This window comes from Eretmochelys imbricata, chromosome 25 (assembly GCF_965152235.1).
Source record: "Eretmochelys imbricata isolate rEreImb1 chromosome 25, rEreImb1.hap1, whole genome shotgun sequence".
Classification (NCBI taxonomy): Eukaryota; Metazoa; Chordata; order Testudines; family Cheloniidae; genus Eretmochelys; species Eretmochelys imbricata.
Window position 1 is genome coordinate 3,426,347 of NC_135596.1, and position 13,702 is coordinate 3,440,048.

At 41.4% G+C, this 13,702-nt stretch overlaps 1 protein-coding gene across 2 annotated transcripts in view; it reads left to right on the forward strand.

Moving 5' to 3' along the window:
* Nucleotides 1-454: 454 nt before the first annotated feature.
* Nucleotides 455-13,702, forward strand: part of LOC144280060 (heterogeneous nuclear ribonucleoprotein M-like) — a 31,920-nt gene continuing 18,672 nt past the window's right edge. For both annotated transcript variants that reach the window (XM_077841752.1, XM_077841753.1), the window contains exons 1-5: nt 455-571; nt 651-744; nt 8,837-9,034; nt 10,582-10,735; nt 13,143-13,192. In XM_077841752.1, coding sequence (XP_077697878.1) covers nt 667-744; nt 8,837-9,034; nt 10,582-10,735; nt 13,143-13,192 — 480 coding nt within the window. In that variant the 5' untranslated portion in view covers nt 455-571; nt 651-666. The remainder of the gene's footprint in view (nt 572-650; nt 745-8,836; nt 9,035-10,581; nt 10,736-13,142; nt 13,193-13,702) is intronic.

The following is a 13,702-nucleotide window of genomic DNA, read 5'->3' on the forward strand; positions in this document are numbered from 1 at the left end:
GTAAAACGTGTCTTTGAAAATGTCATTTGTAGTTGTTGAATTTATAAGTTCAGTGTGAAAAAGCAGGTTCTGTAAACATGATACGTCCCATGCCAGTTAATATAAGGCAAATGTCTAAACTTAAGAGATGCGTAACTTTAGTAGGTGTCAAGCTACTTTCCGTTAAGTGAAGGAATGTTTTAGAAAAATCATAATAGGAACTCACTTAAGTGTACTGAAAGGATATGGACTTAGGATGAAGGAACATGGTGAGGATTTTGACAGGAAATGTTAAGTGTGTGGTGTTTTCTTGGAGAACCTGGACTTAGTTTTGCTTATTACAACTTCAAAAACTACAGTATAATTCTGATAATGTGTAGGAGTTAGCATTTTATGGAATCCAGGTAAGCTTGTATTTTGTTCTTACTATTTTTTTTTTTTAGAGTTAAATTATAAACCAAGTAGCTTTTAATTAATTTTAAATCTTTTTAAAGTTAACTTTTGGCATTTTGTGCTTTACTTACTTTCTTCTCTCTTTCCCTCCTCCCCTCCTTGTTACTCGTCCATGAAATCACCACATCAAGGGATGCGCGTAAGTTTTTCAGTTATTATGGGGGTGGGAAATTTCAAACTACAAGCAACAGTCTTAATACACTATCTTGTCTCCTCAGTGTTGTTGAATTTAAGATGGAAGAAAGCATGAAGAAGGCTGCCGAGGTTCTGAACAAGCATAGTCTCAGTGGAAGACCTCTGAAAGTGAAAGAAGTAAGACTTAAATCTGCTCTGTTTTGGTTTTTGAAGTGCTTGTTCTTAATCTAATAAACTTTATGCTTGGCTAATTCAGATATGAAATCACCAAAAGGGTATTACATAAAATAAACTAAAACCTCTATATGAAATCAGTTCACCAGCTAAGATCTGGGCTGTCAAAACTTTTAGTTGTAGGTATACGCTTTACTTAACCTGAGGCATTGTTCTGAAATTCAGGTAAAAATGAACATGTGTGCATTGGCCAAATGTTAGTCTGGGTGACAATTCAGAACTGATTGACAAAAAGATAACAAGCAAAAGTGGCCATTGTTGCTAGTACACTTCCGTGTTTTGACTCGCAAAACATACGTGTACTTTTCTTGACTAAACCCCTCTGAATCTTTCCATAAATCTGTTCCAGAGAATGTTATGGAAGTGTTTGTAAAACGTGTGAATCAGAACACCGAATAAGCCTGTTCCTGTAGGTCACTAGAGACTTATTGCCATTTTAAATATAATTTCAGAGTTAGAAAATAATACTACAGATATTCAGGGTTTTGGTACAGTGACTAATATTCAGTTATGAGTTATTTGCCAATAGTGTAGTCAATAGTGTAGCATTGCAGAGCCTGAATCTGCCTTTGAGACTAATTTCATCAGATATGGGGATGTAGCGTCAACATTAGAACTAAGTCTTGGGGTAGGAAATCAAGCTGCCCCCTGGATAGCTATACATAGAAAGGCTAACTCCACCCTTACATAGATTATGACTACCTCCTTTTCCTAACTTTCAGTTAAACTCTGCGGTCTAAATTTTGCTATTTTCTTCCTGGTATAGAATCCTAGGACTGGAAGGGACCTTGAGAGGTCATCTAGTCCAGTCCCCTGCAATCATAGCAGGACTGAGTGTTATCTAGACCATCCCTGACAGGTGTTTGGGGATTTTTAAGAGCAGGTTGGACAATGATAGAGATTCCACAACTTCCCTAGACAATTTATTCCGGTGCTTAACCACCCTGACAGGAAGTTTTTTCCTAATGTCTAACCTAAACCTCCCTTGCTGCAATTTAAGCCCATTGTTTCTTGTCCTATCCTCAGAGGTTAAAGAGAACAAGTTTCTCCCTCCTCCTTGTAACCACCTTTTTATGTACTTATGAAAACTTTTAAGTACATTTATGAAAACTTATGGTGTCCCCTCTGTCTTCTCTTCTCCGAACTAAACAAACCCAATTTTTTCAATCTTCCCTCACAAGTCATGTTTTCTAGACCTTTAATCATTTTTATTGCTCTTCTCTGGACTTTCTCCAATTAGTCCACATCTTTCCTGAAATGTGGTGCCCAGAACTAGACACAATACTCCAGCTGAGGACTAATCAGGGCGGAGTAGAGCAGAAGAATTTCTTCTCGCATCTTGCTTACAACACTGCTGCTAATACATCCCAGAATGATGTTAGCTTTCTTGCAACAGTGTTACACTGTTGGCTCATATTTAGCTTATGGTCCACTGACTCCCAGATCGCTTTTCGTAGTACTCCTTCCTAGGCAGTCATTTCCCATTTTGTATGTGTGCAATGGATTGTTCCTTCCTGAGTGGAGTACTTGGCGTTTGTCCTTTTTGAATTTCGTCCTATTTACTTCAACCATTTCTTCAGTTTGTCCAGATCATTTTGAATTTTAGTCCTATCCTCCAAAGCAGAGTTGACGTTCTGTGGATAAATGGGTGACTGAATTTGGTCCAGCACACGTGTTAGTGAAATTGCTGCCATCTGACTGCTGTCTGGTCTCACTTCAGTTACCAGTGATCAGTTGTTAACATAGAAAAATATGCCATCTCAGTTGATATTAATTAGGGTCTCTTGCTGGAAGTCTTGTAGGCTGAGGGAATGAACTAACCCAGGGGTTGCCAGCCTGAGCCCAACAAGGAGCCAGAATTTACCAATGTACATTGCCAGAGAGCCGCAGTAATGCATCAGCAGCCCCCCATCAACTCCCCCCGCTCCCAGTACCTCCTGCCCATGGCAGCCCCGCTGATCAGTGCCTCCCTGCACCTCCCAATCAGCTGTTTCGTGGCGTGCAGGTGGTGTGGGGGGGGGAGAAGGGAGGGCATGGCAGGCTCGGGGGGGGGGGGAGAGAAGGGGTGCAGTGCAGGGTGAATGTGGCAGAGCCAGGGGTTGAGCAGTGAGCACCCCCCAGCACATTGGAAAGTTGCTTGTAGCTCCAGCCCCGGAGTCGGTGGCCACCCTTGAACTAACCTTTAATTACTAGAGGGTTCTTTGCCATTTGATGGCTGAAGCTGTGTGAAGCTTCTTGCTCTCTGGCTAAATGGAGGACTTCAGTTTGCATGTAGCTACTGCTGTCACCAAACTACTGTAAGTGGTCCATAGGGTTAAGCAATGGAATAAGAAACTTAAATTCAGGCCACTCCACTTCCATGGCAGGCTTAGTGTATTCTCTAGTCATTTTGACCATTCCAATTTAATTTGCTTCAGTAAGGATTTAGCAACTTCCCTTAGGAGACCATTCAAAACAGGTTAACTGGTATCCTGGCTTGGAAATGGTTTCCTAACCCTCACATAAACTTACTTATTAAAGTGATCATGCCAGATAATCATAGCCTATTAACACATTTTAACTCATTTATGTTACAAATATGCTCTCATGAAAACTGAGTTCTGTATTTGTTGGAACACTCTCCTTTGTCTTTCACTTTGCAGCATTGCACTAGTGTATGAGAAGAGTTCAAATTACCAGTTGCTACAAGGAAATGTCTATTGGAATTTTTTAAAAAGAACCTCCATAATCAAAATTTTTTTAATTAGTATTAGCTTTTTAAAACCTACATTCTGTGCAACCTAAAATGTGGTCCAGAAATCACTAATGGTCCAATAAAAGATATTACCTCACCCACCTTTTTTCTGTCATCTCGTTACGTTTAGTTATGTAGGCAGTTTGGAGTCCAAACTACTATTGACATGTGAACTTGGACAAATCACTTAATCGTTTCTGCCTTAATTTCAAATCTGTAAAATGGTGCTAATGATACTCCTCCTTTGAAACATTTTGAGATCCTCAGATGAAAAGTGTTCTTGCCCTCCTTGAAGTCTGACTGTGCAAGTATTCTCTAATAGGTAGCCAAGTCATTAAGGAGACAAACAAGCTTTTCTGTAGTTAACATTGAAGCTCTTTGTGGTAAGTCTTCAACCACCTTTCTCCAATAATGCTAAAACCAAAGTAAAAAGAAAAGGAGGAATTGTGGCACCTTAGAGACTAACAAATTTATTTGAACATAAGCTTTCGTGAGCTATAGCTCACTTCATCGGATGCATTCAGTGGCAAATACAGTGGGGAGATTTATATACATAGAGAACATGAAACAATGGGTGTTACCATACACATTGTAAGGAGAGTGATCACTTAAGGTAAGCTATTACCAGCAGGAGAGCGAAGGGGGGACGGGACCTTTTGTAGTGATAATCAAGGTGGGTCATTTCCAGCAGTTGACAAGAACGTCTGAGAAACAGTGGATGTTGATCAGGTGTTTCCGCTGTTTCTTTGAGAGCATGTGGCACAAGCTGTCAGCATAGCCTGTGTGGTATGTAGATTGTAATGCCCCATAACCTCAGGCATGCAGAACGCAACGCCATCCACAGCCTCAGAAACAACTCTGACATCATAATCAAAAAGGCTGACAAAGGAGGTGCTGTCATCATCATGAATAGATCGGAATATGAACAAGAGGCTGCTAGGCAGCTCTCCAACACCACTTTCTACAAGCCATTACCCTCTGATCCCACTGAGGGTTACCAAAAGAAACTACCCCATTTGCTCAAGAAACTCCCTGAAAAAGCACAAGAACAAATCCACACAGACACACCCCTGGAACCCCGACCTGGGGTACTCTATCTGCTACCCAAGATCCATAAACCTGGAAATCCTGGATGCCCCATCATCTCAGGCATTGGCACCCTGACAGCAGGATTGTCTGGCTATGTAGACTCCCTCCTCAGGCCCTACGCTACCAGCACTCCCAGCTCTCTTTGAGACACCACTGACTTCCTGAGGAAACTACAATCCATCAGTGATCTTCCTGAAAACACCATCCTGGCCACTATGGATGTAGAAGCCCTCTACACCAACATTCCACACAAAGATAGACTTCAAGCCGTCAGGAACAGTATCCCCGATAATGTCACGGCAAACCTGGTGGCTGAACTTTGTGACTTTCTCCTCACCCATAACTATTTCACATTTGGGGACAATGTATACCTTCAAATCAGCAGCACTGCTATGGGTACCCGCATGGCCCCACAGTATGTCAACATTTTTGTGGCTGACTTAGAACAACGCTTCCTCAGCTCTTGTCCCCTAATGCCCCTACTCTACTTGCACTACATTGATGACATCATCATCTGGACCCATGGGAAGGAGGCCCTTGAGGAATTCCACCATGATTTCAACAATTTCCATCCACCATCAACCTCAGCCTGGACCAGTCCACACAAGAGATCCACTTCCTGGACACATTACGGTGCTAATAAGCGATGGTGACATAAACACCACCCTATACCAGAAACCTACTGACCACTATTCCTACCTACATGCCTCCAGCTTTCATCCAGACCACACCACATGATCCATTGTCTACAGCCAAGCTCTACGGTACAGCCGCATTTGCTCCATCCCCTCAGACAGAGACAAACACCTAGAAGATCTCTATCAAGCATTCTTACAACTACAGTACCCCCCTGCTGAAGTGAAGAAACAGATTGACAGAGCCAGAAGAGTACCCAGATGTCACCTACTACAGGACAGGCCCAACAAAGAAAATAACAGAACGTCACTAGCAGTCACCCTCAGCCCCCAACTAAAACCTCTCCAACGCATCAAGGATCTACAACCTATCCTGAAGGACGACCCATCACTCTCACAGATCTTGGGAGACAGGCCAGTCCTTGCTTACGGACAGCCCCCCACCTGAAGCAAATACTCACCAGCAACCACGCACCAGAACCACTAACCCAGGAACCTATCCTTGCAACAAAGCCCATTGCCAACTGTGCCCACATATCTATTCAGGGGACACCATCGTAGGGCCTAATCACATCAGCCACACTATCAGAGGCTCGTTCACCTGCACATCCACCAAAGTGATATATACCATCATGTGCCAGCAGTGCCCCTCTGCCATGTACATTGGTCAAACTGGACAGTCTCTACGTAAAAATAAATGGACACAAATCAGACGTCAAGAATTATAATATTCAAAAACCAGTCGGAGAACACTTCAATCTCTTCGGTCACTCAGTTACAGACCTAGAAGTTGCAATTCTTCAACAAAAATGCTTCAAAAACAGACTCCAAGGAGAGACTGCTGAATTGGAATTAATTTGCAAACTGGATACAATTAACTTGAATAAAGACTGGGAGTGGATGGGTCATTACACAAAGTAAAACTATTTCCTCATATTTATTCCCCACCCCCCACTGTTCCTCAGACGTTCTTGTCAACTGCTGGAAATGGCCCACCTTGGTTATCACTACAAAAGGTCTTTTCCCCCCGCTCTCCTGCTGGTAATAGCTCACCTTAAGTGATCACTCTCCTTACAATGTGTATGGTAACACCCACTGTTTCATGTTCTCTATGTATATAAATCTCCCCACTGTATTTTCCACTGAATGCATCCGATGAAGTGAGCTGTAGCTCACAAAAGCTTATGCTCAGATAAATTTGTTAGTCTCTAAGGTGCCACTAGTACTCCTTTTCTTTTTGAGAATACAGACTAACACGGCTGCTACTCTAAAACCAGAGTAGTCCACCTGAAACTATACACACCATATTTGTCTGAGTCAGATTTTTATGCTGAACAAGCAAGGTATCTTATAGCTCTGCGGGTTCCAAATCTCAGAGTCATTTTATTAAATTTCCCAATGTGCTTCTGGCTCTTCATATCTCAGGAACAGATTTATCTACATCTCTAATATTTTACAAGCTGAAGAGCCCTTTCAAAACCAATGAAAGACGGATAATACCATGAATACTAAAGCACAGTTGACTTAGTCACCCCAGTTTGCATGCTTTTCAGAGTGTGGATGGTTGGAGTGACTGGCAGTGAATCTAAATGAAAGTAGGTGTGGCTAGTCTTGAACAAGACTGAGAAGGGAAGGCCATCTGAGGAACACGGGGTCCTGAATGGAGAAAGCCGTATGTGGAGCTAGAAGGTTAGAATCCTAGAATATCAGGGTTGGAAGGGACCCCTGAAGGTCATCTAGTCCAACCCCCTGCTCGAAGCAGGACCAATTCCCAGTTAAATCATCCCAGCCAGGGCTTTGTCAAGCCTGACCTTAAAAACCTCTAAGGAAGGAGATTCTACCACCTCCCTAGGTAACGCATTCCAGTGTTTCACCACCCTCTTAGTGAAAAAGTTTTTCCTAATATCCAATCTAAACCTCCCCCACTGCAACTTGAGACCATTACTCCTCGTTCTGTCATCTGCTACCATTGAGAACAGTCTAGAGCCATCCTCTTTGGAACCCCCTTTCAGGTAGTTGAAAGCAGCTATCAAATCCCCCCTCATTCTTCTCTTCTGCAAGCTAAACAATCCCAGCTCCCTCAGCCTCTCCTCATAAGTCATGTGTTCTAGACCCCTAATCATTTTTGTTGCCCTTCGCCGGACTCTCTCCAATTTATCCACATCCTTCTTGTAGTGTGGGGCCCAAAACTGGACACAGTACTCCAGATGAGGCCTCACCAATGTCGAATAGAGGGGAATGATCACGTCCCTCGATCTGCTCGCTATGCCCCTACTTATACATCCCAAAATGCCATTGGCCTTCTTGGCAACAAGGGCACACTGCTGACTCATATCCAGCTTCTTGTCCACTGTCACCCCTAGGTCCTTTTCCGCAGAACTGCTGCCTAGCCATTCGGTCCCTAGTCTGTAGCGGTGCATTGGATTCTTCCATCCTAAGTGCCTAGGTTGTCTAGGAGACCCTGGGATTGGTCCCTGCATGGCTCGTAAGGTTTGTCGAGAGAGCTGTTATTGAGGAATCTCTTGAAGACTTTTTTTAAAAACTAAATCTTAACTCAGAGTTAAAGTTGCAAGAATTTATCCACTCTGCCAGAAACCCTAGATGGTTGTGATTTGTCAAACTAATGCTTGTCTGGAAATTCCAGGCTAAGGAACCAGTTTACAGAAATACCCTGTATTATTGAAAAGTATGGAAACAAACTTCTAAAGTTATCCAAAGAATCCTGTTTATTTCCTATTTATTGGATCATATAGGATCACCAGCTCCCTACTTCAAACTTGATGCCTCTGTAATTTTGGGTTACATGTGCACTAGTTTAATTCATAGAATCTCAGGGTTGTAGTTCTCTTGTTCCATATTGCATCACAAGCTTGGATCTATAACTTGCTGTCCAGTCTCCTGTATAGAGCTTCTTCATCTTGGCTTTCCTCATGTTAATTCTCTTCTACCTGAAGAAAATCAAGAAGCTTTCTTTGGCTTGTGTACACAAGGTGCTCAGTCAGCTGTACAACAATATTGGAGTAGCTCCAGTGGCTAAAACTAATGTAGAAAAGGGCCTCTATTCTATACTGAATCTTAATTTCCTGCCTCTCTTGGTCACTGTTATCCATCTACTCTAGTGTTCACTCTCAATTTAGTATCCTTTGCACATGTAGCTTGAGGTTAACACATGTTCTAGGTTCTTTAAGCATTTATAATTTGTATCCCAAGTACCTGAGTAGGTAAGTTTTCCCTCCTTGCTATCTGGAATGTGCTGTCATTTATTGCCCTTCATGCTCCTTCAGACAACTTTCAGTGAAATCCATATTCAATTCAGTTTGAGCTTTTCAAGTATGATTCTTGAGTCACTATCAGATTGTTCCTCTTACCTATTAACTTTTTTCAAAAACAAGCAGTGAAATGGTGCCTGATACAGGCTTATGAACTATTTTTTACTGATAACTTTATTATTGAATCATGGGAGTCTTGCCATTAAATCCCCCAGTGTTACTGGGAGTAAAGTGTTGGCTCTGTAGTGTCCATACTGAGTTTAGTGAGTTTTGCCATCTTGTTGTACATGTTACTTACTTTTTTGCAGGATCCAGATGGCGAGCATGCCAGAAGAGCAATGCAGAAGGCCATGGCAGCAGCTGGTGGCATGGGTATTGGCCCAGGACCAGGTGGCCCTGGAATGATCAATATACCACCCAGCATCCTCAATAATCCCAACATACCCAATGAGATTATCCATGCTTTACAGGCTGGGAGACTTGGAAGTACAGTATTTGTTGCAAATGTAAGTACTGTGTGGTGTCTGGGCAGAAAATTTGGGATTTAACTGGATTAGGTACTGCTCTCCAAATGAGGAGAGATCTTCCAGGGATCAGCCTCTATTCTGGGAAATTTACTTACGTTTCGTAATCAGACTAGATCATGATGGTCCCTTCTGACCGTAGTCTATTAATAGTGTCCTACTCTGTAACTAGTCCTGTCATCTTCAGTTGGACTACCTGCTGAGGAAAGTACTACTTGACATGATGGGTGAGGGCATTATCTTTTATTTTATTGGACCAACTTCTGTTGGTGAGAGAAGCACCTTTTTGAAATTTTTGAGTTTACAGAGTGCTTGAGGTCTGGGAAACTGTCACAGCTAAATACAAGGAGGAACAGTTTATTTAGAATAATTAACACATTTCAAGGTATCATTCAAGGTGAAGTTGTCCGTTAACACCCCTCTAGTCATAATGGAGGGGGGAGGGCGCACAGTGTCCGTTAGTGGAATATAGATTGTTGTAATAAGCCATAAAACCAGTGTGTCTATTCAGTCCCTGATTTTTATTGTCTAGCAAATTTATTAATTTAAGCTCCTAGGCTCGTTATGAATTTAAGCTTTTGAAAGTGTTGTTGTGCTGGCTTCCTTTGAGGATGTGGCCTAATAGGTCAGATATAGAGTGATCGCTTTGTGAAAAGAGTTTGCCTACAGGTAACATGGTGTTTCTGTCTTGTCTTATTTTCCTGTGCGAGTTCATTCGAGAACATGATGATTGGTTTGGTTTCACCCACATAGATGTTCAGGCATTTAGTGCATTTATTGGGGCCATTTCACCTTGAATGATCCCTTGAAATGTGTTAGCTACTTATTCTAAATCTGTTCCTTCTTATATTTAGCTGTGACATTGAGTACATTTCCCACACCTGAAGAAGAGCTCTGTCTATGCTGGAAAGCTTGTCTCAGTCACCAACAAAAGTTGGTCCAATAAAAGATCTCACCTCACTCACCATGTCTCTCTCTTATATCCTGGAACCAACACGGCTACAGCAACGCTGCCTACATACTTGACATGAGATGGGGTGACCGTATCATGCCTCAGATGAAACACAGTATTCACGTGACGTACAGCCAAAAAAGTGCACATTCCACATGACACCTCAGTACTGCACCTGCACTGAATCTCCAGACTACTACATTACAAAATATAAATTAAAAAATGACATATAGCTGTATTAAAATATTGCTTTATTATGGATTACTTCTTGCTGTGCACTTACACTGTAGCATAACTCAGTTAAAGGGTATTCTGTCACTAATGCTGATCAGTGGGATTCTTCTAGAGTTAAGGTACTCGCTGTGCGTGAACGTCTTGTATTCACTTTGCTCTGGTTTGAAACTTTCGTAGCTGACTATCTTTGAGTTAACACTTTCTGCCATTTTTGGAAAGATTATTGCCTTTATGCTCAAATCTATAGTATCCTAGTTCAGGAAGCTTTCAGTAAACAATATTTGGGGCTATTTGTTGGGTAAAAATTTCTGTAATGTTTTTAAGCAGTATGTTTTTCTTTCAGTTGGATTACAAGGTTGGCTGGAAGAAACTGAAGGAAGTGTTCAGCATGGCTGGCGTGGTTGTTCGAGCTGACATACTAGAAGACAAAGATGGCAAAAGTCGTGGGATTGGCACTGTTACTTTTGAACAATCTATTGAAGCTGTTCAGGCTATATGTATCCTTTCTGAAGAAATTCTTCAACAGTGAAGCAAACACTTAAAATGAGGCTTTCCTAGGTACCAGACAAGACTTCCAGTCCATGTCCCATCTGATTTCTCATGTGAAAGCAAATGGCAGACTAGTAGAATTGGCATTAGTTAAACTCTGAAAATATAGTGCTTCTGTCTCTCATATTGAAATTAAACACCATCTTGCCTCATGGTAATACATTGGTACCCTGTCATACACTGAGGAAATCGGTGAAGAAACCTGGGTGTAAAGGAAACCTTACATTTCCTAGCTTAAGTAAACTGTTGACTTGAGGGAAACAAGAATGTATTGGAAAGGGGCTCCCTTCTGGAACAACATACTGTATGTCTTTGGCTGGAAATATACACAGCTGCCTCTTAGGTGTACCTAATAATTAAACACAATATAGATTTGCTAGAGGGGTTTATTTTAAATCCCTTTACGGATGATCAGTGAGGGCTATTGGGGGAGAAAGGTTTGTGGCATTCCCTGTTTTATGATATATGAAGGTCTGGAGCTTTTTAAACAAATCTGCTTTTTACGCTGTAAACTCTGGCCCTGTCTACTCTTGCTTTCTTTGAAGACAGCGAATAAATGTGATGATCACAGATGCCAAGCAAGTGATCCTGATACAGAGGGGAAACAAATTTTTATTCATATTTTTCTCTGTGAGCACTTGTAACAAATGAAGGAAGAAAGAATTTTACAATTCAACTTTTCAGTTAAAGGCTGAGCATTCTGATTACTGTCTTCCAAATCAGGCATCCAGATAAAAGCGGGGAGACAAGATTTGAAAGCTATGATGTTTTTAAGATGGCTCACAATGAGAGGGTGGATTAGAGAATGGGGTGTATGTCAGGAATGAGGCTCATATAAGACTAAGTGCTATACCATCTTATAGTAGAGGTACATTTGTCAAACTGGACATGTCTGGGGTTGAGTTTCAGGACTAAGGGCAAAGTTGGTAAAGTTTCTGGAGTACAGAGTAGTTTGGAGAATTTAAACTGTCTTCTGACTTTCAAATGCATAGTTTTTAATGATATATAATGTCTTAATGAATTTTTGGTTAGGATTAAATATGTTTATAATCTTAATATTTCCCAACCAAAAAACACTGATTAAGATACCTTTGAAGCTTCAATTGATGGATTTTAAGTTCCAGGGAGGGAGACGAACCTGGGTCAAACCAATGCTTCAGAGGGAATGGATGGGAACAGGGCAGTTATTGAATGATCCATCTCCTGTCATCCAGTCCCAGCTTCTGACAGAAGTTTAGAGACACCCAGAGAGCAGTGGTGTGCTCCTTAACATCTTGGCTTATACCCATTGATGGACCTATCCTCCATGAACCCCTTATACTTTTGGCCTTCACAACCTCCCCTGGCAAGGAGTTCCACATATAGTGTGTTGTGTGAAGAAGTATTTCCTTATGTGTTAAACCTGCTGCCTATTAATTTCACTGGGTGACTCCTGGGTTCTTGTGGTGTTTACCCTTTCACATAACACTTCCTTATTGACTTTCTCCACAACATTCATGATTTTATAGACCTCTATTGTTTCTCCCATTAGTTTGACTCTTTTCTAAACTGAACAGTCAGTCTCTTTAATCTGTCCTCATATGGTAACTGTTCTATACCTCTAATCACTTTTGCCCTTCTCTGTACTCTTCCAGTTCTAATATCTTTTTTGAGATGGGATGGTCAGAACTGCATGCAGTATTCAAGGTGTGGGCATATTATGGGGATGGATAGACAGTGACATTAGGGTATTTTCTGTTTTATTTATCCATTTCCTAATGGTTCCTAACATTAACCATTTTGACGACTGCTGCACATTAAGCAGGTATTTTCAGAGAAATATCCACAAAAACTCCAAGATCTTTCTTGAGTCATAAAAGCTAATGTAGACCCCATCATTTTGTATGTTTTCCAGTGTGCATTACTTTGTACTTATCAACATTGAATTAATCTGCCATTTATTGTCAGTCACCCAGTCTAGTGAGATCACTTCATAACTCTCCACAGTCAGCATTGGACTTGAGTAATTTTGTATTGTCTGCAAACTTCGCCACCTCACTGTTTACCCCTTTTTCCAGGTCACTTATGAATATGTTCAACAGCACTTGTCCCAATACAGATCCGTGGGGGGACTCTGGTATTTATCTCTCTCCTCTGTGAAAACTGAGTGTTTATTCCTACCCTTTGTGTCCTATCTCTTAACCAGTTACTTATTCCATAACTGCCTATTTTGCTTAAGAGCCTCCCTGCAGTGCGGTGGGGCTGATACACTGCCGTACATTTGAAGCTGTACTGCTGTTAACTTTAAGTTGTCCTTTTTAGCAGGAAGATTTTTGGACTAACATTTTGAAAAACCATCCTTAACTTAAGTGTTAGCAATGTTCAACGGGCAGCTGCTTTTTGACAGACCAATGCATGTAAAAATGGTAAGTATATTCACAGTCCTCTTACTGTGTAATGTGATATCAGTACTTGTGTTGGATATCTATCTCATGGCTAGCATTCAAACTGTGGTCCATGGAACACTCAGAGTTGAGAACCAGGCAACATATTAATCTGGTGTGGTAGAAGAAAGCAAGGAGAGAAATGGAGATGCAACTGTGAGGATTGTTTCGTCAGATTTAGTTTGTAGGATGAAACGTGAGAGGTCATCAGACTGGTTAAGCACTCAGAACTCTTCACCATCATGCTGCTGCTTCAAACCCAGCTCAAGCATATAGGAGACACAAGCAGCTACCATTGGAATGGTGGTGTGGCAGCGTAACAGGCAAAGGATCAAATGAATCTGGATTGTGAACTGGTTTCATCACTCAAAGCTGGAATAACATTTTGTTTACTGATACATGTGTGTCCTATGGGTAGGCTCTGTTTGTAGAGCACTCTTGAGGACAGCTACAATTGCTTTAACAGAACGCTTCTGTGCAGGTTAAAATAAT